Source organism: Podarcis cretensis (genome assembly GCF_951804945.1).
Source record: "Podarcis cretensis genome assembly, chromosome: 8".
Taxonomy (NCBI): domain Eukaryota; kingdom Metazoa; phylum Chordata; class Lepidosauria; order Squamata; family Lacertidae; genus Podarcis; species Podarcis cretensis.
Window position 1 is genome coordinate 29071621 of NC_137177.1, and position 26402 is coordinate 29098022.

At 43.6% G+C, this 26402-nt stretch overlaps 1 protein-coding gene across 1 annotated transcript in view; it reads right to left on the reverse strand.

The window, feature by feature from the left end:
• Positions 1-26402, reverse strand: part of MAN1C1 (mannosidase alpha class 1C member 1) — a 138585-nt gene that overhangs the window by 76582 nt on the left and 35601 nt on the right. The window contains exon 2 of the mRNA XM_079987733.1: positions 6925-7021. Within this exon, the coding sequence (XP_079843859.1) occupies positions 6925-7021 (97 nt within the window). The remainder of the gene's footprint in view (positions 1-6924; positions 7022-26402) is intronic.

Sequence of the window (26402 nt, forward strand, 5' to 3'; positions counted from 1 at the left end):
TCAAGAGTATCACTGCAGCCTTAAGGGCTAGCAGATTGCTGTTTCAAAAATAAGCACACATTCCATTTCAAGAGAAATCTCAGGAGGTTGAATTCCTCATCAGACACTCGGTTTTTACACCTGTGTCCTACTGCAGTCTTTGAAACCAGCCAAGGGTTCCTCCTCTTCATGTCAGCTTCCAAGTGGAAACCATATTCACCATTGGCAACACCTTTGCCCATCATGGAAATCACTCTCTCAGGAGAGTTAACAAACCCCAAGTCTGAACACATCTTTCTGGATGCACTGTATGAACTACTTATTCAGTTCATGTTGGCTTCCGGTGTAGGAATTAACCTCCGGTTTCAACAGCGTCTAAACTAGAAGCAAACTCTATTAATGGAGGGATCACCCACTGAAATTCTTATCCATCTCAAGCTTTCAATAACATTAAAGCACCAAAGCCAAATTTGTAAGTAAGTAAGTAAGTAAGCAAGCAAGCAAATGGGGGAGGACTGCTGCTGCACCATCTTGGCCAGAAGAGATCCAGCTGTTCCAGCCCAAGCCACTCTTAGAGGTACCATAGGAGACCTGCTTGATTGGACTGGAGAAGGAAGGTCCGTGCTTTCAGGTTTTGAAGAGAACTTGTATGGTAAACCTGGTGGATTCCTATCCTGGGGCATTAGAAGAGGTACCCTCCCTCCTGGCATCTAGAAAGAAAGGGATAAAAGCCCACATGAGAGCTGAGGATTGGATTGTTCAACAAAATGGACCTGCCCATCTTCTTGATAGAATCAGCTCCTTGATAAGTCCACTAGAAAGAAAATAGCATGCTTTAGAAAGTTACTACGCCTCTAGGTTTTTATAGCATTTACATCTTGTATTTTTACAACTGTTGCTAGAATTATTATTTTTTATAGTTATAATATATTATTAATAGATTCTGAGATCTTACCAAAATGAACTATTAGAGTTATTGGAAATTGGGCTTTTTAACTGAGTTGCTAAGAAAATATGTGACATATTGATACTGATTAGTCTTTTTGGCTGTGTATTCTTGCTTTTATTACCAAAATTTTTATTGCTCTGTTTTGATTTGTTCTGAGCTGCCTTGGGCACAATTCTGGGGAAAGGAGGCATACAAGCAAATTGATTAGTAATCAGCTACACAAAGGTATAGAACAAAAACTGTGCCCTGGGCCTAACACTGTTATGAGAATCTATTTTTATTTACCATCTGAATTCAAGCACGAATTAAGACAGGGAAACAAGTCACAAGATGGATCCTTTCGGCTACCAACATGGTGCACACAAAGTAATACCAGGACGGGGGGGGGGGGGGGGAAGAGAGAGAGAGAGAGAGAGAGAGAGAGAGAGAGAGAGAGAGAGAGAAAGGAAAATCTCTAGCATCTAAAAACAGCACTGGAGTTCAGATTGTGACATATCAGACCTTAACTGATAAATTTTGTTGATGCACCCTTAGAACAGAATTCAGCTCCTTTCCCCATAACTATATAAAATGCTGCCAGGCTAAAGGGATTTAAAACGTTTTGTCAGAATAATAAGTAGATATGACAGACACAGGGAGCAGGCAGAATAATAAGTCTGTTGTATAATGGCAGTCATTGTGGTGACAGGTGCGCTTGAAATGCCTAGCCTGATAATAAATGTCCTTCTCTCTAGCACCTTTGAAGGAAAAAGGATCACGGTGCACTTTCCAATGTTAATTTGCTCAGGTTACTGCAGAACCAGCAGCAGGATTAAAGAAAGGAGGGGGGGCAGTGAACAGGCATTAAGCTGGGCTTACCTTGGCAAGGGGTTGTGTTAAAATGGTACAATGAGGACAGGTAAGGAAGAGTGCAAAGGTATGCAGATGAGAGAGAGAGGCTGTCTGGATTTGTTCTAGGCAGCTGCACCTTCAACCTAACCTAACCTGATTCACACCACCACCTGCCGACTCAGAATGAAAAAAGGGTTGGGGCAATGAGAGGCCGATGGGGAAAAAATCAATAGTAGAAGAGCTCCCCTTGTCGCTCAGGCTTCAGGGCCAAGCTACAGTTCTATAGATGGCTAGGTCCAACAAACAACATCATAGGTACATAGGAAGCTAAAAAGTAAAAGTAAAGGACTCCTGACAGTTAAGTCCAGTCGCGAACGACTCTGGGGTTACGGCGCTCATCTTGCTTTACTGGCCGAGGGAGCCGACATTTGTCCGCGGACAGTTTTTCCGGGTCATGTGGCTAGCATGACTAAGCTGTTTCTGGCGAAACCAGAGCAGCGCACGGAAACCTTATACCAAAGTCAGACGATCGGTCCATCTGGCTGAGTATTGCCTACTGTGATTGGCAGCAGCTCTCCAATGTTTCAGACAAGGTGCCTTTTCCCAGCCCTGTGTTGAGACACTGGGGATTGAACCTGGGACCGTCTGCATGCAGAGCATGTGCTCTACTGCTTTCAAGAGTTTTTTGTGTGTGATCTGACTGACAACTCTAAGAACAAAAGAATAGCCTGCTGGATCAGGTTGATGGTTCATCTAGTCCAGCATCTGGTTCTCACAGTGGCCAACCAGATGCCCATGAGAAACCAGCAAGCAGAACATAAGCACAAGAGCACTCTCCCCTCCTGTGGTTTCCTGCAACTGGTATTTGGAGGTATTTGGAAGCTGCCTCTAACTATGGAGGTAGGGCATAGCCATCACGGCTAGTAGCTATTGATAGCCACTTTATTTTATCTGTTCTAAATCTTCCAACAATCAGTTACTGGGTGTCTACAGTTCCCTCCTAGAGCAGGCATGTCCAGATTCAAACATTCTTCAGTATCACTGGCAGAGTGGAGATATGTTTGAGGGAGGGGCTGCTCATTCACCCCCTAGTTCCTCCTCAAGTTCACAATCTGGCCAGTGCTGAATAAGGAAGGTATTGCCGTAAGTGAGCATCCTATGCACAACTGAAAAGCACATGTTACACCCTTAAGGAACTTGAAGATTTCACAGTGGCACACACACAGTTGAAAATAGCCTTGGTGTGGTATCCTCCCTCCCATGCAGAAGCAGCTGCAAATAAGGCTTTTGCTCAATTTTGACACCTCCAGGAAGGAAAGTACCGGGGCTGCCTACGCTTCCCATCTGTGACTCAAATTTTTTAAGCCTTTGTATCAAAGGGGAGATTGGGGAGCAGAATCTCCTGAATTCTTAAATGCACTGAGTGTTGTTGGGAGTAAAGTTACTCAGCAAGGGGATCCGCTGACTTTGCTCTATGGGGAGTGGAGGATGAGAAGAGCACTAACTAGCACAAGCCCTTCTGCTCCAGGACATTTTCTCAGGAGCTCTCATAAATGCAGTACAAGCCTCTCCTAAGTAGCATCAATAGCTTGAGCATGATAAACACATTAAAATATTCTCCGACTCTTGTTCCCTTTTTGATGTCATGTTCCTTTAGGAGTTTGGGTAAAGCTTAGCAGATTGGAAAATAGTTGCAAGATGCAGAAAGGCAAGGAGCACAGATAAAGAAAGCCAGACTCAATCACGGAGCACTTCCAGATGGTGGTTCCCCAAGTATACAACTGTGTACAAGTGCAGCACCCCAGGGGAAAGGAAGGGGCTGCTCCTGCCCCAGTGCTCCCAAGCTGCATGAAGGAAGCCACTGGGGGGGGGGCTATCTCACCCCTTATACACCCAACTGATCACTGCAATCCACAGGTGAGGGCCTCCTGCAAACACCATTTTATTGGGAGATCCATTCCATGCAATAATTGGAATTTGGCTTTTAGTGTGATGGCAACAACTTCCTGGAATCCCCTTCCAAGCTAAATATTAGACAGGTACTTCCTCTCTTATCTTTTCAGTGCCTACAAAACACCTTTCATGTAGAGTTCTTTCCCAGTCTGTGCCTCTATTCGAATTGCTTTTAGATGCTTTTCAGATTGTTTGTGTGTTTGCTGCTCTCAGATCCTTTGGAAGGATGCAAGGATTCGTCCATTAACTCACAAACTCTGGCACCAGGGAAGAACCCACAGTTAAAAGAGTGGGATTATTAACAGGAGCCTCCCAGCTGAAATAACCGTTTCCACACGAAGAGTAACATAGGAGCAGAGACTAAGGCTTTAGATTCTGCGGTGACTTCAGCAAAAGTCCAGAGGCAACTAAGCCATTTTTAGAAGCAGAGTGGTGGGAGGGCAGAGGTTCGTTCCGCTTCTTCTCCCAGAGGCAGCCTTGAGCAGGTGGGTCAATAAAGAGAAATTATCGAGTGCATTGTATATAGCTGCTCCAGTGCAAAACTCCCCATTTGCATGAAGCTGTAAAAGGGCCAGTCTTGACATGAGTCTTGAGGAGATGTACCAGCAGGACTAGTGTAATGAGGGGGAGGAATGGCAAGTGGCTGTAGAACTGGATCCTGGGCCCAGAAGTTCAGGAGGCACTGCTCTAGATGTTGAGGAGGAGCCATGTGGGCTGTCAAAGAAAAGTCTTGCCTCAAGTCCTCTCAGCAGAGAAGCCACCTGATGCAACTCTGCTGCCGCCTCCCATCATCAAAGTACTTCCTGTCCCCAAGAAGGCACCTGAGGCTAGATAAGACAGTGAGCTGACCACTCCAACTCTGCCTCTGTCTCCAAGGATGTGGCCGACCTAGCCCACTCACAGGAGTGTCTTTTTGCTTTCTCAGTCCCAAAGCTTGGATCGCCAACCGAGCAAATGACTGTGCCCGCACTGCTATTCAGAAGGAGAGCTCAGGACATGTGCCAAGTGTTGGAATGTCTTAGCTTATGCTTCGCCATGTAACTTAGTGCTCAGATATAACAGCTGGTTTGCATCTATGCTTTTGTCATGCAGTGAATTCTGGATTAAAGCCTTTGGCAACCATTGATCAGAGAGTCCAAGTACTGCTCCCTCAAATAGGAGCCGGGACAGGTCTATGTGGTAGTGGTGATGGTGGAGAGGCAACAGCCAGATGTCCTTATCTGATCCTTTACACAAGTGATGGAAAAGGAATGAGAGAGACTAAATGCCAAGAGTGCCCAGACCTGATGGGCTGAAATCCAGGTTACAGATGGGGGCCGTCACAATTCCTAACAACCCTCCTGGCAGCCTCAAGGGTCCTCCATGCTAAAGCAGTCCAAGCAAATGCAGCAAATGTCAACCCCCCAAACCAGCAGCCTACACTGTGCCTCAACAATTTTGTTTAAATCAGAACAGCTATAATGCTTTTCCAGCTTTACGTAGAGCTGGCTAGAGATTATTATACTGTATAGAAATTAACATTTTTTAAAAAAAATCAATTTGTCATATCAAAAGGTGATGGCATTGGGGAGTTGAGTGACAAAGGAGGCTGCTTAGCTTCAGAAAAGCACGAGGGGAGAGGGAAAGAGAAGAAAGAGACCGACGAAGAGAACACCAGCTGCCTAAGCAGCATAAGCATTTGAGTTACCCAAAACACTATAATCGGCTAAAGAGAAAATTATACAAACCAGTAAGCACACAAAGCAAAGCCTTTAATATTGATTCATGTTTTCAATATTTCATGAGAGGCATCTTCCTCTGAATAGAACTGACGTGAGAGGAAATGCTTGGCCAGTTCAGAGAGCTACAGATTGAGAGTAAAGCCACAGAACCTCCACCTCTCCTTCACAGAAGCTTGGAAGCAGGGCCCAAGACAGGAAAGGGGCAACCTTTTCGGTTCCACAGGGCAAATCCTTATCACGATCAGCTTTACAGGCCAAAGTTGACCGGTGGCTTTTCTTGCCCGTCAGTCAGAGTGCTTTATGTGGGATTCCTGCTCGGGACGTTGTGGGCCCCATGTTCCAAGCACAGGTCATTGTTTCTTCCCTCCCTACCACTGATGGCTGCAGTTTGCTGATGTTGTTCGAGAAAGGTATTTGATTCTCCCCTCCTTGCCAGTTGACTGGGATAGAAGAATCAAGGCTGCTTAGTACTGGGTTCAGGCGCATGAAAGAGCTCTCTGGCACACCCAGCCCAGGGCTAAGCAGAATTGCTGCCTCTTATTGACTGATGTGAAGGGACAGCAATCCTGCTTGGTCCTGGAGCACCAGAGAGCTCCTTGGTGCACCCGGACCAAGCAGGGTCATTCTCCTTTCGAATCATTGAAAGCTGTACAGTTTTTGTCCTAATGTTCTGCTGCTTGTTCTCTGCTCTCAGAAGGAAATCCAGAGGGGCTTTCAGCTCAACCAGGGCCCATGATCTTGACTGTAAAGTAATCTCCCCATTGCTTGGCTCAGTAGGGATTTGCCTGCGTGGTGAGGTCATTAAATGACCATTTTGCAATCACTGCACATTGTGTAATCTTCATTCCACTATGTAAAAAGGGCAGTTAACTTGGTCATAACTCTGGACTGCATCTAAAAGAGTGAATTTACAGGGGAAAACCTGGTCTGACAATTCATGTTGCAGAGGAATGGTTTCATGTGAGCTTTTTCAGAACAGAACTAATTTCGACTGCTTTTACATACCTACCTTTCGTAATTTTAAAAAGCTATGATACTAGCATGTAAGGCCCTAAGGCACATCTCCTTTCAGGAACTTGGTCTGTTTCCCCAACCCCCCAACCCCCTTTCCAATCCCCCTCTACTTTTCTTCCTCTTCAGACATATATAGCTGTTCAGCCTCCAGCACAGATTTATGTCCCTCCACCCTTCCCAAATTCCTTAGGATTCTTAAAACCTTCTCTCCCCAGTTGACAGGGAGAAGCTTCATGGATGTTGTATGGGCCAGATAATCAGTATTCTACACAGCCCAGATTCTGCTGGAAACAGAAAGGACTGTTGCTCCCGGCCTTGATTCAGTTTCGAAATGTGTACATCTGTCCTACAAGTGGAAAGTGTGGCTCCACCGTGGGCTTAGTCAGTCCTTAATGTATGTATGTCTGCTTCTAATCTAATTTTCTCTTTCCTAAACATTTAACAGTTGAAACTGTTCCAGCAAATTGTTCAGCTCACCAAACATGTTCCCGATGTGCCCATTCTTAGTGAGAGGTCTCAGTTCATTTTTCCCCATTGCATATTGCTTGTAGTTGTCCCAAGCAAACTTCATCATCTGCAAGAAAAAGAGAAAGACATTTAATGGTTATCTGGATATTAGACTGCTGCATCTATAGCCCTTATGAATCGCCACACTGAAAGACAGATTAGAAAGCGGACAGAAAAGGCAAGGTGACTGGTATTGATGTAAGAAGGCAGGAATTTCTGTTCTAATCTATATTTGTCATAATCAGTGCCATTTCCATTCAGCTGCAGTTCGGTTTCTGCCACATACTATGTTATACATCTCACTGCCCAGTATTTAATGTAATTTGCATAACATTTTTATTTTCAAAGTGCTGGCATGCTCTGGTCCATGGGGTTACAAAGAGTCAGACACAACTAAACAACAACAACAATTTCAAAGTTAGGGAATCATCTTTTTTTTTAAAAAAAAGTTATTAATTGCATATAGTTTTTAAATCTGCAAACAACACTGTGAATGAATCCTATTCACTTGACTGATTTCTGTTCCTGACCATAGGATTTCTCTGGCATCCCTAATCACATTTGTACAAGGTTGAGGCATAGCCTAAGGAGAGCCCTGCTGAACTGGATCAAAGCTGCATCTTATCAAGCATCATATCTCCCACAGTGGCCAACTAGATGCCTCTGGAAATCTTATAAGCTGGACATGAAGGCTGAGGATCGAGGGCAAATAGTGCTGACATGCGACACAGTTCCAGGCCTTACTGATAAATTTAAAATGAACATGTCCAGATGGCTGGGCTGGCACAAAAGACTTTGCCACCTGAGTTGCTGCTGTCTCTGCCACCCACTTCTTCTGTGTCACTTGCTGCTCTAACCCCTTAATTTTTATAATTTTGCCAGTTGATTAGTAACGGCTATGCTAACTCTCTGCTTCCCTTTCCACACCATCCTTGCCTTGTTCTGAGAAAAGGCCAAAGGGGTACAGTGGTACCTCAGGCTATAAACACCTTGGGTTATAGACTCCACTAACCCGGAAGTAGTACCTCGGGTTAAGAACTTTACCTCAGGATGAGAAGAGAAATTGCGCGGCCGCGGCAGCAGTGGGAGACCCCATTAGCTAAAGTGGTACCTCAGGTTCAGAACGGTTTCAGGTAAAGAACGGATCTCTGGAACGAATTACGTTCGTAACCAGAGGTACCACTGTAATTTCTCAAAGTGAGGCATTGTAGTCAAACTTTGCTATATCGGTTGATTTCGCCTTATGCCCAACCCTGAGGGAAATGTCCCATATGCACAGAGATTTTTCCAAATCTACAAGTCCATAATTTTTTTTAAAAAATGAACTGCGTGATACACAGGGTGAGGCACAGCTCAAACATGTGTTAGTTTGCAATGTCATCATTCTGGAGGTAAATCTGGGGCCACAAAAGATGTGGGAGCATTGGTTATAGCATGTTCTGAAGCTGTGGTTGGAGATAAGATAGAAATATAGAAAGCTGCCTTATACCAATTCAGACCCTTGGGTCTACCAAGCTCAGTTATTAACTACAGTGACTGGTAGCAGCTTTTCAGGGGTTCAGACTGTTGGTTCAAAATATATGTAAAGGAAGGAGAATTCCCTTGTTGCCAAGATCCAGGTTTGGGGCAAGTGCTTTTTGTTGACAAAGCGTCAGCATTGATTTAAAATCACAAAAATATGCAGCAAAGTAAAGTAGAAATATAGACTTTTCGACCTTTAAAATATGCCCTCCAAGTTCCTTCCAAAGTTTTCCACTCGCTCTGGCACAGAAAAAGATCACACATTTGTTAAGTTAAATATTGTTTACTTACAAACTCTCCAAAGGTCAGATTCACAAGCTTCAGAAAGTTGCACAGGGAATAAAACTTGATTTAGTTACAAAGTGGTGAAAGTTCCTAAATTATTGGTATAGGAACTCAAAGAGTGGCTTGGGAGAGCCATGCGGTCTGAGCTAGAGCAACTAGCTCAAGCCTCTTGAGCTTCTCAGATAGGCTAAGAACAAATGCTTGATTGCCTATTTCTTCCCAAGGTGAGGAGAAGTGGACATAAGTAAACCTGGTAGGACAGCTTACTCTATGGTATTAACCCCTTAATGCATTAATTAGACTTAATCATGTTGTTTATATGAGGCTGGCTATGCAACACAGACAAGGGTGTCTCCCAGCCCTACCAGGAGATGCCAGGGATTGAACCTGGGACCTTCTGCTTGCAAAGCAGATGCTCTTCCACTGAACTATGGCCCTTCTCCAACAGATGGTCAGAGATGACAACAGATGGTTGGAGTGGAAGATGGTTTGGAAGAACGATGGCTGCCCAAGCTATGTCTACCCAACCTAAGTTCTCTTTTGTTGAACAAGATTTTGTATTGTTTCAAAACCCTGTATAAATAGAGGAGACAAAAGTGAAGCAAAACCTCACTCAAAGCCCCTTTTCTTAAAAGCTATTGTTTGTCTCTTGCTTATATGTTATGTGGACCTGATCTATGCTTGGCTGGGAGACCAGAGGAAGTCTTTCACAGAAGCCAGGAGGATCTACTAAAGAGGAGTGGAGTGTAGGATATATATATATATATATATATATATATATATATATATATATCTTTCCACATCTCAGAAAAAGCTGTCTTTGTCATGCCTTCCTAAAAGATTCCTTATGGCAAAATAAATTCTCCAACTCCAAAGTAAATGGTTTGGGAGAGACTTCCAAGAAATCATCAAACTGGCCTTCCGGGAAAGACTCTGAGGCATGGGGTCATTGACACGTATGTACAAACATAACTTTTTTGCTTTCCCTTCGCACGCTTGACTCCAGCTGGCAGGGGAAGTGAAAATGACAAATATCCACCCTTAAGAGACTAGAACTGGTCAGTTGCCAGGCTTTTCCCTAAACAAGGCCTCTCGCTTTTGAAAAATGCAATCCAAGGCTACCTATTTCTCGGAGCTTTCTAAGGTCACAATCCTCAAGCAAGCTTAGTCTGCAGCCAGGGGTACAATTAAAAAATGCATTCACTAGCCCAATTAAAAATTCCATTTTTGCCACAGTTGCCATCAAAAACTCACAACAGCATGTACGGGGTTCTATGCATCTGCAAGAATGTTTGAATGACCTTCTCATATAAACTTAAGAAAATGCTGCTGCATCTGGCCAATGGCTCATCTAGTCCAGAACCACATTCTCACAGTGGCCAACCAGATGCCTCCTCTGGGAAGCTCTCAAGAAGGTCTAATCCTCTTTTAAAGCCATCCAAGTTGGTGGCCAGCAAAAAACCTGAACGACCAATGATTAGCTAACCCTGGTGTAACAAGTACCTGTCAAGCAAGTTTACTTCATGCTCAGACAACATAGTGAAACTCATTCAGCCTAGGGAAGCTCTATCAGACCTTGGTGCCTGCTCATGAACCCTAGAGCAGGAGACTAAAGAATCTTCTTTCTTATGAGAGACTTTGGGGTGATCTGTGAATTTGTTTGTGCCCTGGGTGAGAACCAGGGTGGATGGCTGGGTTCACAATTATTTTTCATGTCAATGGGAAACAAAGGGATGGGGAGCCCCATTTTTGCCACCAATATACCATTTCAGTCTAAGCCCAAACCAATTTAGCAGCCTTCTAATTTCAGCTGAGTGCCCAATCAGCCAGGACTTAAAATATGAACTGTGGGCCTCCCGTTACCTAACATGGCATTAAGAGGTTATTCATCTTCTTTACACAACCTTGTGAATGAACTCATTGATAAGGATCCTTCCTGTTTTCCTATGCACGTTTCCCAGGGCATGGTCAGTCTGAGGAGGAGCCAGGCTTCTCACATCCAAGATTTCCAGAGTTCCCAATTTCTGTGTGTGGGTTGTGCTTCTCTCTCCAGCTGTATAGTTTCCAAAACCCAGCGTTACTAGCATCTGGCAGCACTCACTTTAATTAGCACAGGCATCCAAACACCCAAACACACACACACACACACACACACGTGTTACTACGTATAGTGCTTGGTTTAGTGGGGAGGAGAAAAGAAACCCCACACTGAGCTAGCTGATAATATTAAGATGCCACCACCAGAAGGAAGGAATTCTGGATGAATCAAAAAAGAAAGAAAAAAGCTAGTCAGTTTTTGAGATTCAGTGTGGGATGAATCAGTTTTCAGAATTCATTAACTCTCACAGCCTAAATGTGCTCTCTAACAAGAACACAACCTCCTGTAGAAGGCTTTTGAGTATGCATCACTTATATGATGCAGGTATCTCATACCACTTTTTCCTGATACAGATAGGTAGCCGTGTTGGTCTGCCATAGTCAAAACAAAAAAAATTCCTTCCAGTAGCACCTTAAAGGCCAACTAAGTTAGTTCTTGGTATGAGCTTTCGTGTGCATGCACACTTCTTCAGATACACTTAGTTGGTCTTTAAGGTGCTACTGGAAGGAATTTTTTTTGTTTTCACTTTTTCCTGAGTTGAAATATGATGTTGTCTACCAATGGCATTCATCCCAGCTAAGAGGAGGATGGCAAAATTAATGGATTAATTAAGACTTGTGAATATGTACACAGACGTTGTTGGCCCTGGCCTTCTGTCCAAATGAAAGTTATCATAGCATAAAAGAAAATACAGTGGTACCTCGGGTTACATACGCTTCAGGTTACACACACTTCAGGTTACAGACTCCGCTAACCCAGAAATAGTGCTTCAGGTTAAGAACTTTGCTTCAGGATGAGAACAGAAATCGTGCTCCGGTGGCATGGCGACAGCAGGAGGCCCCATTAGCTAAAGTGGTGCTTCAGGTTAAGAACAGTTTCAGGTTAACTATGGACCTCCGGAACGAATTAAGTACTTAACCTGAGGTACCACTGGAACAGAAACTGATTTTTTTTACAAAAGTTATGCCTGGTCCCCTCAATGCAATTTTTTATCTGCCACAGGTGACTAATCAATCAGATCAGACAAAGGTTTAATTTTAAATATTTGCTCCTCAATTAATGGCAGAGCACACATTGAAAAGTGCCTTGCTATCTGACTTTTAGAAGACATCTGAAGGCAGCCCTGCATAGAGATGGTTTTAATGTTTGATGTCTTACTGCGTTTTAATTTGTTGGAAGCCACCCAGAGTGGCTGGGATAACCTAGTCAGATGGGTGACATATAAATAAGCTTCTTCTTCTTCTTCTTGTCACTGTCTTCCCCACCTGCTGTACTAAAATTAATGGCAAACACATTGGGCAGTACACAGCTAAATAGCTGCAGAAGCAGAATAACTCCCACTTGCACAGCAGGACTTCCCTCCCTCTCCTCTCCCCTCCCCCCCAATTTGCTCCAGGGGGTTGTGGGGACCCCTAAGGCAAATTGGGGGGGGGCAGAGGAAGACTGGGGAAGAATTTTCCATTGCGCTAACAGAACCAATGACTTAGTATTATGCTGAATTCTACTAAGAAACACATTTTCCTTCCAGTTCCTATTGAAAGCTGGCAGATATACAGTTAAACTAATATGGCCTCTTTTCTATCACTAAGAACCACGGATGACAGACGCTATCAAAATTCAGTTGAAAACAGAGCCAAGAAATCTTTTGAATCTTATGGATGTTCTTTTTTTAAAATGAAAGTAATAAAAAATAAATATTTTGAATCAGAGTCTGTCACAAAACTAACCACATTTGTTGTTTTTAGGCCATTTGGCTTCTTGCGTGTTACTCTCATAGGGACTACTCTGTATTCCAGATTCCTCTATACCTGAAAAAAGGAAGTGTGAGCATTCATTTATTAAAATTGTAAATTAACTCAACAGAAGCAACACTACAACCCTCCTTTAGTAACCTCTAAAAAGGTGCCAGTGTTGAGACTTAGGTAGCAGATTCATACATTTAGTCCAGTCAACTGATTAGACTGAGCCAGCTGATCAATCAGCTGGAAGTATTTGATTGGATGGCAGGTTTTATTTCATCTTTTGCTTATTTATACACCACACCTATTAAAAGTAAACAAGAAACATCATCAGGCAAGTCATACAGCAGTGGGGGAGGGAGTTACCTTTGCTGCAGACCACCCCGCAACCCTTGAAAAATCCCAAATTCTGGAGGACTGGATTCAATGAGAAAGGTAAGTAATATAGTTTTGTGATTTTCAGCTCCATTCATCAAAAATGAAGAAGGCGGGGGCCCCCAAATCTGAGGATAACTACTTCAGAGTAGTACAATCAGTGCTACAGTGCTACTTAATCATGAAAATGAGGTTAATCAGACATTTTGCAATTTGGCATACTGTGAACTTCTGCAGCTGTAACACCCATGTGCTGCCAACGGGTTGGAGAAGCAAATCAGCAAAGTATACTCCCTGCCCTCTCTGGGGTGCGGTTAAGCATTTGGCCAGCACAGAGAGACCTTGCCCGTGGTTAATGTTAACCAAGAACTGGAATCACAGTTTTAAGTGGCTAGATCTCAAGGCAAATATTGTTTGTTTGTATGAGAAGCACACCCTCCTACAAATTAAAACCGCCCATCAAAAGGGTGCTTGTGCCCAGTAAGGCAACAGTGTGGTCCACCCAAAATGTATTCAGCAGCAATATTTCAGACCAGCAACCTAAAACAGTTTTTGTTCATGTTTGATCTTTTGCCAACCAAATGGGAAATGAGGCCAAATTTCTCATGTTGTTATGAAAAGGCTTAGCATTAAAATAAAATAAAAAGAGAGGAGAGGAGCGACTCACTGGTCGGATGCTCTGACCACAGTGCCTGAAACTCTTACACTTATTCTCCCTTTCTGTGCTTAGATTCACAGGGAGGATGGATTGCTTTCACCCTGTTGCCTAGTGACACCAGAGAGCCAAACGTGTTCTCTGGTGAGCAACAACCATTACATTTACACTTCTTACACTCTTATGATTGTGTGCAATCTGCCTATTTCAACATCTTTTCTTTTCTTTCTTTGTCCCGTGCTCCCCTTTCATCCCTGCTACAAGAATATTGACTGCAAGTGTTTATTAGTGGCAAAAATTATTCAGGCTGTTCCAGATAACCCAGTTTTCATTGATTTATTACAGAGCTTTAGGGGCTGGAAGAGGATGGCTCTTTTAAAAACCACAACTCAGAAAGCCCCTGATCAAATCTTAACATACTCTACTTTGGTACCTAGTGATTAGAATCCAAGTTGCTGGATACAGTCCAAAGGCAGAATAAGCTTTGTATGGATTCAGTGCTTGGTCAAGAGGCATGACCATGAACACCAAGCAGCCAAATACCACGCACTCACCCTCTCTGCTGCTGTTAATACAGCCCTCTATCCCTTTCACTATTTTTCCAGTAAGGGTAAGCAGGAACTACCGTAGGTGGTGGTTTCAAAGATACTGCCTGATATATCTGCACCCAAATAATCCTGGAAATAGTCAGGTATCTTGTGGCTGCCTCGGGAAAGGAGTTGCTCGCTTACTCTTCCTTAACCCAAGAGAATGGACTGGGAATGAAGCACAGGGGAAATATGGTAGGGAAGGGGGTAGGATGGGTCCCAGAAAGTAAAGATGAAAGTGATCAGCTGCAAGGAGAGAAGGCGCTCATTTAGTTGGAGCCCAAGAAGGGAGGTGGGGAAGACAAAGACGAGGCAGAGCAAACAGGTTTCTGGCAGCTCCAAGGAAAGAGGCAAGGGAGGTAGAATAGCCTTAGCAACAGATGGTTTTTTTGGAGGGGGGCGTCATGGAGGTGGGTCCTGGGATGCTACAAAGGGCCAATGGGAGGCAAGAAACCTTGACACTGCATGCAGACTACTCATTTCCCACAATACACTTAACTTCACAGGCTACGTACTATTTTAAATCACTTGACTAGTGCATCAGTTACAATTCCCATTCCTCCAAAATTATAAAGCCTAATGTTTCAAAGCAAGAGCTTTGTGCCGTTCCCACTGTTTCCGAGGGAAATCATGGTTACTTATGATGAGACAACTGAAATGGCTTAAAGTTAACCAGAATTCAAAGCAATTAAATTACCCTGCTCCTGGTGTGAGGAAGGCAAGCCGCTAATGCATAGAAGGGAGGCCCTTGGGGCATGCGATAAAGAAACCGGGTCGGCGCTAAATTCTTTATCAAAGAAATGGCTTACTGTGGAGATGCATCTAAAAGCATATTGTATAGGTCTAATCTGATACATGGAGGAGTTAAACACTGGAATCCTTTGGTTAGACTTATTTGCAACGGCCTAAGCTATCAGCAGGGGTAAAATGTGAGCTTTACCACAAAATCAAAGTGACTAAAGGAGCTTATTCTGGACTGTACTACTTTTGGTTGCTGCATTTTTAGTTGCTTCCACAGTAAGATCTCAGGATGCATTGTATTTTTTAAAACACCACACTATTCAACTGGCTTTACACACCCAGGCTATGTAAATTAGAAAATGAAAGGGGGGAAAAACAATGCCAACTCAATGGACTTTTCCCCTATATTTTTTCAGAAGCACAACCAAAATGAAGAGAATCACTTTTACCCATCCTCTGATGACTTGAGGGTCCATTTCACCTAAGCACGGAAATATGCTCACCCTGCTTCTCCTCTGCATACTCCTACAGGCGGCAACAGCACCAGCACCAAGCAGCTGCTCAATATCCACACAGCAGCAGGACACATGCAGGAAATTAGCAACATCTGGTTGGGTCTTGACACATAACTTTCCCCCGTCTATGTGGCATGTGGATAAAGTGGATTGAAAGCTTTATTCAAGGTTTGAAATGGTACAGATCAGGCTACAAGTACAGATCACCCAAGATCCAGCTAGAGAGTTTGACAGCAACATCAGGGATCCTGAGACCGGCTGAAAAGATGTCTCGACAGCCAAACTCCTCCCGCTAGCTTTTTAAGGGTGAGATGTGGTGGGCTCACTTTCTCCATATGAAGGCTTATTCGCACTTACCTTTCCTCTACTCTTTCAAGGCATGGTCCATGCCTTAAAGCTCAGTGTCTGCCCCCCCCCCCATTTTACCTTAGATTCCCCTCTTTGAAAACCTGATCCTTAAAGCTCAATTGGAGAAACAACCATCCAAAGAAAACCCAAACTGATGTTTGCTCTGATTGAGCGCTAAAGAGCAGGTTTTCGCTGGGAAAGCTCCATGATAAAACAAACCAAAACAAAAAATGCTTGGACACAGAGTTTTTAAGTGGGACAAGGGGTAAGTGTGGATAAAGCCCTGAGACTTCTCCAGGGGTGTGACTCTGTACTCAGCTGTGGAGGCAGCACAAACTTATTGGCAATGGGATGGGGTGGGGGTCAGTCCCTGGGCTCATCCTCCAGCTGCAGGACAAGAGCCAGTGGGACTGCCTCCCCTTCCCTGGCCTCCTTCTCATTCTGCTCCCTGTTGAATGTCCTCATCATCTGACAGCAACTGCAACCCCAGCCCCGAGCTCATAGCACAGTGTTGGAGGCAGCCCACCTCTGAATACAAGTTGCAGGGGAACAAAAGGGAGGAGAATGCTGTTGTGCTCAGGTTCTGAATGTGTGCTTTCCATGCGCTTCTGGATGGCCACTGTAAGCACTAGACTAGGGGGGCCTTTGGCCTGAACCATCTGGGCTCTTCTTATTGCTCTTACTGAATGCAGCTACTGCTTCAGAGGAGAGTCCATGGCTTGGTAATAAAGCACAAACTTTGCATGTACATGACGCCAAGGATCCATCATTGACATTGCCACTGAAAGTGTCTTGGATAGCAGAGCTGTGACCCAAGAAACCCCTGTTACAAAAGAACTTGCATAGCAAAAGCCCTTGATAAAAGCAATAATGTCAAAACACATCAGCCAACTCTGCAATAAAACCTTTCTCAGTTTTGGCATCGCCGAGGTATATTTCTCTCTTGTTCTGTATAATTACGATCTGCTATTTAAAAGAAGAATGCAGTCCCGCCCAAGAACACAGAGGTTGGTCCTTGCTGCTCTAGAGCCCTCCTCTGGATCTACCCTTGACTAGAGACCCCAAGAAGCCCAGGAGAAAACATGTCCAGAGAGGTGTCTCATGGACAGGCCATGTACTGGTGGACGCATGCAAGCCTTGAAGGCTCTTTGGGTTTGCGACACAATTTCCAAGGCTGCCTGTGATCATTATATTAAAAGAAAAAAGAAAAGTGACATTTGACTAAAAGGTTTTGCTCAGCGAGGCAAGCATTAAACCACTGCAGACTTTTACTCCCTCTAATTTAAAAGCTGGAAGCGGGTGGAACAGACCCAACACACCAAAAGAGGTTACTAGGCAACACTACGAAACGGACAGCAACACAGATAATCCATCCTAAAGTAATTACACTTTTTCTAATTAAAGATTACTGTAAATCCAATAGATCCCAACAGGAACTCCAGCAATTTAGACACACATTGGCTAAGTTATCTGTTTTCAAGCAGTCACATTAGCATCTAACCCTTCACAATAAAACACTAGGAAAACAGAGAAGATTTTAATTTAATAGGACTTCAAACAGGCAGCTACTTGCCTTTGCATTACTTAACAGTCCTTAATGCAGATCTTTCACTAATTTGTATAAATTACTCCTGGGATTAGATTCTACAAAAAGGTGCCAGAGTTGAAAACCGAGTCAGCTTCCAGTGTCAGGTCTCAGCCTTACAGAGTGTGGAACGACAAGAGGAGAGTGTCCAAATAGGCACAGAATGCCTTCCCTACACACTGCGTAATCGTAGCCAACTCCCATTTATCAGGAATCGGGAGGGCAGAGTTCCTGGGAAGTCTTGATGCCAAATGCATCCTGTTAAAATGAACTCTGCTCACATGGAAGATAGAGCAAGCTTGTTTTCTCTGGCTCCAGAGGGTAGGACTCAAACCAGTGGCTTCAAGTTACAGTACAAGAAGGGAGATTCCTACTAAACATCAGTAAGAGCTTTCTGACGGTAAGAGCTGTTCAACAGTGGAACCAACTCCCTCAGGAAGTTGTGGACTCTCCTTCACCGGAGGTTTTCAAACAGAGGTTGGGTGGCCTTCTGTTATGGATGCTTTAGTTAAGATTCTTGCATTGCAAGGGGTTGGACTAGATGACCCTTGTGGTCCGTTCCAACTCTACAATTCTATGATTTTAAGTCTCCCTGGAAGTCATTTATTCTGTATTAAATGGGAACTAGATAGGATGATATTATTATAAGTATTTTTAAAATTAAAAAATCAAGCACCTAAAACTGGTTGTTGCATAATGATATTAAAGAGAGAGAGATTTGTGCTTTGCATAATGCAGGAGAACTTGAAAGCTAGTCTGTGACTTTTTGCTGGTTCAACTGTGCATTTTGGAATTTTTATTCTCTTCCTTTGCTTTTGTGGGTGTATTGTAGAATACACCAAATGAAGCAATCCAGGAGTAGGACCCTAAAACCATATGAATATTATTTTCTACCACCTGAAGATGGGAATTTACTAACCTTGAGATATAATTTTGCCTGTGAGGTTAGGCTGGCCCAGGGCCACCCAGTGACCATAAAGGCCGAGTGGGGATTTGAATCCTGGTGTCCCAGCCCTAGCACAACACTTTAGCTATTACATAATTTGAGGCACACAGAACAATTCCACTGCCAAAGTGGAAAGGAAAAAATCAGCCAGTGCACTTTTATCTAAGTAACCTGAACAGCTGCCTGGGGCTGGTTGGGAGTGACAACTGTCCTTCTCAGTAATGAGGACTAAGACCTTGCTAGGGTATTTGTTTGTTTTAAATGAATGCAGGGTTTGTCACATCCCAAATTCTGTTCCAGACATCAGATCCTGTGCGAATGAAATCATAGAACAGTAATGGCATCCACTTACAGCTACACACACACAAACACACACACACATCAAAAGTTGTGCTGAAATGAGATTTGAAAGCCTACCAAAGCTGGTGCAGAAGTATAAATATATTTATGCTATTTATTTATTCCTAAATAGTAGACAGATACTGACATTCTCTGTTTACTATAAATACTGTTGCTATCAACAAAGCAAATACATTCTTATAATGTTCAAACAACTAGATTGTGGGGGAGGTTTACCTTTTCCAATACAATTTCTAATTATTAATAAATAAATAGGGCTAGTGAGTAAAAAAAGTCAGCTCTGTCTATGACTGTACGCCTTCAGTGAGGAAAGCATTCAAGTGTTAGAATTAAGAGCACAGCTAACGGTGAATCTCGAAGTGCTAATTTTCTAAATACAAGGTGACTGGTTCTTTTGGATGTAATTTAAAACAAAAAACAAATTAATGGGAAGCATTTAAACGAGTAACACCCACCCAATGTAAAGTGGTATGGTCCCATTCCCATAGGGATGTACCATTATTCTGAATGGATTCTACCTGAAAAGGCTTGACCAAATTGCATCAATCAGCTAAGGTCCACTATGATCAAAAACAAAAACAAAAAATCCCCAAAACTGTAGATGACCTGCACTGAATTTTAGCAGACAACAGACTTTCCTGCATACACTGCTTGAATCAGAGCCCCAGAAAGACTCCAGTGGTAATTCACCAATTTTTGTACTGGAGGAATATGCACATTCCTCCACTCAGCTCTGGGAGGGTTGAGATAGTCCAAGAGAAAAAAGAAGTTGTGGTAAAATTGACTGTGATTTCACCACATAGCCAGCTATTCAAACTAGCAAGGGAGGGGGTGGGGAACAGCTTTATAAAAGCCACAGAGAACCAATAGCTATGCAAGAAAATTTTTAGTTGCACCAGTGTTTTGCACAATTCTAAAGATAATTTAGGTCTTCCTCCCAGAGCCTGATTCCCATGCAACAATCTGATTGAACAGCCAGATTCTGAACACAAAGGCTCTACCTTCAGAGCTTCCTCTTTCATTAAGTAAAGATAAAAAGGAATTGTAGCCTTAGATAAGATAAGGGTATCTTCAAGGAAAGTAATAATAGTAGGCTCAGCTGAAATTTAGGGGACACCCACACTCCTACTTGTCCCTTTTCCTGTGTCTAGAAAGCACAGATCCCAGCAGTTTTCCCCTTGCCCCACCCCTTCCCCAGGGAAAAACCTGCTCTTCAGCTCTAAATTGGAACAAAAGTCAATCTGGAAAGAAACCCAAATTGCTGTTTCCTCCAACTGAGCAGCAAAGAGTGGTTTCCCTGGGGCAAAGCAGCAGGACAAGAGGAAGTGTGGTTACACTCTGACTGGCAGCAGCTCTCCAAACTGATAGACAAGGATCTCTCCCAGCCCTACCAGCAGATGCCTTGGACTGAACTTGGGAACCTTTTGCCTGCAAGACAGATGTTCTACCACTGAGCTATGGCCCTTCTCCAATTTGGTTGCCATTTATGCAGCTCTTACTTAACTGCAAGCAAGAAACTCCCACACATACAGTGGTACCTCGGGTTAAGAACTTAATTCGTTCCAGAGGTCCGTACTTAACCTGAAACTGTTCTTAACTTGAAGCACCACTTTAGCTAATGGGGCCTCCTGCTGCCGCTGCACTGCCGCTGCACGATTTCTGTTCTCATCCTGAAGCAAAGTTCTTAACCCAAGGTAGTATTTCTGGGTTAGTGGAGTCTGTAACCTGAAGCGTATGTAACCTGAAGCATATGTAACCCGAGGTACCACTGTACAGCATTTTTCATCTTTTGTGGGGGGGAAAGATGCATTGCCCCCATCACTACAATGCTACACAATGGCTTTAGAGAGGCTGTTTCCAAACTAATCCATCTCAATGCTTCCAAGAGTTGCTGGGTTGCCACCTTAAAAGTTGTGAGAATAATATGGCTGAGAGATAAGCAGCAAGCATAGGAACAGGGAAGCCCCTTACTCTTCAAATGTAGTTCTAAAGACTGTAGTTTTAAAAAGGAGATGTGCGGTCATTTGTCATTCCATAGGAAACTGCAGATAATATAATTTGTTTTATGAAACTAGGCAATTTAGACAAGTTATTTAATTTATTTAATTGAACAACTCAAAAGAGGTAACATTTATTTTAATTGTATCAGGGGAGAAGGGAGAGGAAAGGGAGAGGAAGCTCTAATGCCTGCTGATGTTTCAAATCTAAGGTGGTCTTTCATAACCGCACATCCATGATAAATTGAGAATGTGCCAGTTGTTTGGGGATTAAAATTCTTAATGCTCTCTTTGGCCTACCTTAGCAGGCCTTCGGCAGAAATTCCCCATCAAGAAATTCTGATTTATCCCAATCATTCAAGAAGGAATAAATGATGTGGTAAGTCAGAGCAGTGCAGCTATAGACGATACAGGGTTAGAGTCAGCGTGACTTCATCTGCTTGGACCATCACCTTATATTCATTATCTTCTGTCTTAATACCTTACATCACCTCATTAGCCCTGATTGGAACCATTAGTGTGTGCAAATGCAAGGTCAATGAGAAGGTGAGGCAAAGGGCAGCCCTCATGCATACTTCACTGTAAAGCAAAAGTCTTTAAGACAAATCCAATGGCAATTACACTTAAGCTTGCAAGAAGTATAAAATTTCTTTGAATGCACTTAACCTCTCAGGCAAACTGAATTACGCAGAAGCAAAATATGATTATTAAAGTATTAAAATGTTTCTCCCTCTGGAGTAAAGGGTAACACCGTTAAAAGAATACTAATGCCTCCTCAGCATCAAGCACCAAGACTTCTACAGCAGGCATGTCCAACAGGTAGATTGTGATCTACCGGTAGATCACTGGCTCCCCCCAAAGAAGCTCAACAAGTTTGGCTCCCTAAAAAAAGCATGGCTTTCCCCTCCCTAAAAAAAGGTCAACAACTTTGATCTGAATCCCAAAAAAGGGGGTAGATCACAGCCAGCTTTTAACTCTGTGAGTAGATCGCAGACTCTTGGGAGTTGGCCATCCCTCTTCTACAGGATCTTCTTAGGTAGGCTTGTGATATCAGCACAGGATCCGTTTAAACTTTAAAGCATATCCAATGGATGTCCAATGCATGACTTCCCCAAAGAATCCTGGGAACTGTAAGTTGGTAAAGGTGCTGAGAATTGTAACTATGTGAGGGGGAAACTAGAATTCCCAGTCATGTGCATTGCTTTAAATGTATGCTGTGGATCTGCCCAAACCTATCTGCTCAGGATGAAAGGGATCAGGTGGCACATTTTGCAAAGTGGAAACTGAAGCAGAATTAAAGATGAACACGTTTCATTTCATTTAGAGTTGGCACTATCCCAAGATTTTAAGCACTGGCTGATTCTTAGGAAGCTTGATTCCAAGCATGAAGCACTTTGTGCCAAAATCTGGTGCTACAAGATAGGAATGCCAAGAATCTGCCGCATATGCGATCCTGGGTGGTGGAAACAGTATGTCTGGCTTCAAAAGAGCAGATTACTTCCAAAAGATAGCCTTATAAATATTTGAAAATAATTTGGAATCCTTGTGTTTTTTGACTTCACATTTGTCTGCTGGGATACCTGACACCAGGACTCATATGCCTTTGCAGTTTCTATGAATTCACATGCAGAATTCCTCGCTTTTAAAAGACATGCTTCCGTAATGTTAATTCTGCTGTTAGAAGAAGAGGCAGAAGGAAACAAATCGCTTGGACATGTGGAAACTGTGAATTAACTTTGGAAATGGTACCTGCAAAGGTCTGGGACTTGCCCAAACCATGGTTTGTTGCTACTACTACAACAACAACAACAACAACAACAACAACAACAACAACAATAATAATAATAATAATAATAACAATAATAATTTATTATTTGTACCCCGCCCATCTGGCTGGGTTTCCCCAGCCACTCTGGGCGGCTTCCAACAAAGATGAAAAATACACTAAAATGTCACATATTAAAAACTTCCCTGAACAGGGCTGCCTTCAGATGTCTTCTGAATGTCAGGTAGTTGTTTATCGCTTTGACATCTGATGGGAGGGCATTCCACAGGGTGGGCGCCACTACCGAGAAGGCCCTCTGCCTGGTTCCCTGTAACTTGGCCTCTCGCAGTGAGGGAACTGCCAGAAGGCCCTCGGAGCTGGACCTCAGCGTCCGGGCAGAACGATGGGGGAGGAGACGCTCCTTCAGATATACTGGACCGAGGCCATTTAGGGCTTTAAAGGTCAGCACCAACACTTTGAATTGTGCTCGGAAACGTACTGGGAGCCAATGTAGGTCTTTCAAGACCGGTGTTATATGGTCTCGGCGGCCGCTCCCAGTCACCAGTCTAGCTGCCGCATTCTGGATTAGTTGTAGTTTCCGGGTCACCTTCAAAGGTAGCCCCACGTAGAGCGCATTGCAGTAGTCCAAGCGGGAGATAACCAGAGCATGTACCACTCTGGCGAGACAGTCTGCAGGCAGATAGGGTCTCAGCCTACGTACCAGATGGAGCTGGTAAACAGCTGCCCTGGATACAGATTTGACCTGTGCCTCCATGGACAGCTGTGAGTCCAAAATGACTCCCAGGCTGCGCACCTGGTCCTTCAGGGGCACAGTTACCCCATTCAGGACTAGGGAATCCTCCACACCTGCCCGCCTCCTGTCCCCCAAAAACAGTACTTCTGTCTTGTCGGGATTCAACCTCAATCTGTTAGCCGCCATCCATCCTCCAACCGCTTCCAGACACTCACACAGGACCTTCACCGCCTTCACTGGTTCTGATTTAAAAGAGAGGTAGAGCTGGGTATCAATAACTACCCCTAGTAACTACCCCTAGTAAGCCTTGGGCTCATATTGTTCCTTTGCTCTTTATGTAAACCATATTTTTCCATCAAAAAGGATCAAATTATGGCTTGAGATCCTAGTTTGATCACAAAGTACTTTTTTGCCATCTTTGGATAAAAGAACAAATTATGGTTTTCTGCAAACTGGAACCCAGAGACTTCCAATGTTTGCTACTCACATAGAGAAGGCAAAACATCAACGCCTGAGGATCACTACAGCTAGTTCACAACCCAGTTTAGATTGCACAATAGTAAGAATTAAGCCAATGTGCCTCTTCCTTGGCTCATGGACTAAACACGTCTGTGTTATTCTGTCCATTTTAGACTACTTTTCTTTCTTTTTTGAGTACAAATCAAGTTTCTAGCCCTTGTGGATCTGGAGAAAAGTATCACTGAAGATCAAGAATGAGACTTTGAGAAAAACCCAACCTCCAACTTCCCATCGAAATCATGATGGCAGCTATCACAGCTGATAGCCTCATTGGGGTGAACAATACCAAAGTGTTTCATCAGCCGAGTCACTCTTCTACTTGAAAAAGCTTCCACTGAGGGAAGAGGACATTTCTCACCCTGCCAGGAGGTGTTTCCTGACAATGAAAGTTCAAAAAGGGACAAAATCGCAGATACATGGGTTATGTGAGCAAGTACACTGTGGACATGAAATTCTCATACTATGAAAATGACAAATATTAGAGGCTGTTTTACTTCTCTTCCTCTTTCTTTTTTTTTTTTTTTTTTTTGCTGCAATATTCCCCAAGGATGCTGAATTGCCACATCGATTTTCAGGCCCAACTGCACAAAAGGCATTAGAGGAGAAATGATACCATGCCCAGTTAGCCTTGGTCTGGTTTTCATCAGGCTCAAGCAAATATTAGGCAATGTACAAAATGTGCTAAATACATTTGGGGGGAATTCAGGGCAGCCTGCTCAAATCCATTCCAATAATAATTTCCAAGTGTGATGTCCTCTTTCAAGTGAAAAGAAGAAAAATGCCATTCATCAAAAAGGAGATGATCAGGCCAGTCATACTTAGCCAGTCGCTTGCAATATATTTCAAAATTATTATTAGATTAAACCCCAAAACAATTGTGACAAACGCAAATTCTTACTCCCAATTTGCAAACGATGGAAACACTAGCGAGCAAGAGAGCTGAGTTATCCAAGGTCAGATATGCTAACCGAAGCACAAGTAGGAACAGTGCCCTGGAGACCTCCTAACTCACCAAATCCCCCCCCCCCCCCATGAAAACTGAAAAGGAAGAAAAAATCTTTCAAAACACAGTTTAGCTTAACTCCTAATTAAATGCCGAACCCAGCTGTACAGAGCCATGAGAAATATTTTTAAAGCCTTAAAAACAGGGGCTATATTAAGCAATAATCCCAGAGGTACCTAATTTGGGAAACATCACAACAGAACTGGTTGACTTTGCAAGTTGTTGCTTTCTAATGAGGCAGCAGAATGCAAGTCAGTGGCAATGGCTTTGGAGGGTGAAACAGCACAAGGCTAGGGGGCTAACTGTGGAGTGAGGGCTGAAATAGGCAGGAAGGAAATGCTATTTTGGGTCCCTTCACCTCTCTTAATTAGATCTTACAGGCAATTCTATTAGTGGCTGAAGGTTTTTGACATCCCTGGGGCTGCAAAAGGAAAAAGAGGCCCCTTGTTTGCCCCAATCCCCTTTATCTAATCCTGCAAATCATATTCTAGAGTGCAAAGCAAAACGGGGTAGGGTATTTCTGAAAAACACAACTCAAGGAACAAAGCAAATAAACTTGCACTTTTTACTTTTTTATTCCACTCTGGGTCATAGTTGTCAAGTGTCCCTTATTTGAAGGGACAGTCCCTTATTCCAGCGCCATGCCCCGCTGCTGTCCCTTATTGATGGATGTCCCTTAAATGATGTTCCTTAAATTTCAAAGGAAGCAGCTCCTCTCTCTCCCTCCCTGCCGGCCAGGGAGGAGGGAGGCACCAACTGTGTTGCTTGGCTGCGTTGGTCACCCAATAAGAAGTCTAGGAACGACTGGGGGGTGGAGCTTGCATGCCTTGTGCTGATCAAATCGGCTGCGTTCCCTGGGGACTCGCCTTTGCTAAGCGCTTCCCAGCGGAGAGGTGACGGTGGTTTTCCTTGAGGCTTCGTTTGGCTGCTGGCTGGGCTTTCTGCCTTTGGCTCAGAGGGGCTCAGAAGTTTAACATACCTGTGCTGAGTGCTCGGATCGGAATCGGATGGATACGTCATCGAAGGCCCACTCACCCTTGCCGGTGAAAAGGTCTATCTGGAGCGGGGGCACATGGTGGGGGAAAAGGAAATGAGATCTTGTGGGAGGGGGGGAGGCTGTGTGTGTGTGTGGCTAGTTAATGCAAGCTGAAGGGGTTTTTGAATGCTGGATACCATTTTGTTGCACATGCTGCTACAAACTTTGCAGTGCAAAACCAGGCCGGGGAGCCATCTTAAGTTGAGGCTGCATAGGCCTTGTGGTGCATGTGATTCAGATTCTATTCAGTTGAACCTCTGGTTACAAAGTTGGTTGGACAGTGTTTTCGAAGCTACCAGCATGAGTTTGACCAGACTGCAGGACGACAGGAAGACTGGAGTGCCTGGAACAAGTGAGGCTGCAGGTCCCTTATTTTGGCTGCTGGTTCCTTATTTTCAAGGCTGCTGGTCCCTTATTTTCAAATCTGTAACTTGACAGCTATGCTCTGGGTGGTAGTCAGGACATTGGTTTTCAATGAATAGTGCTCCTCAAGGAACAATTTCTGTGTTGACTTGCAAACACCATCCCATTTACCAATGAACTTTGAGAATTAGGGGGCAAGTTGCAGGGCAAAGTCGCTGTGCCCCCTGTAATGTGTAGGTAACCACAGGGAACACTG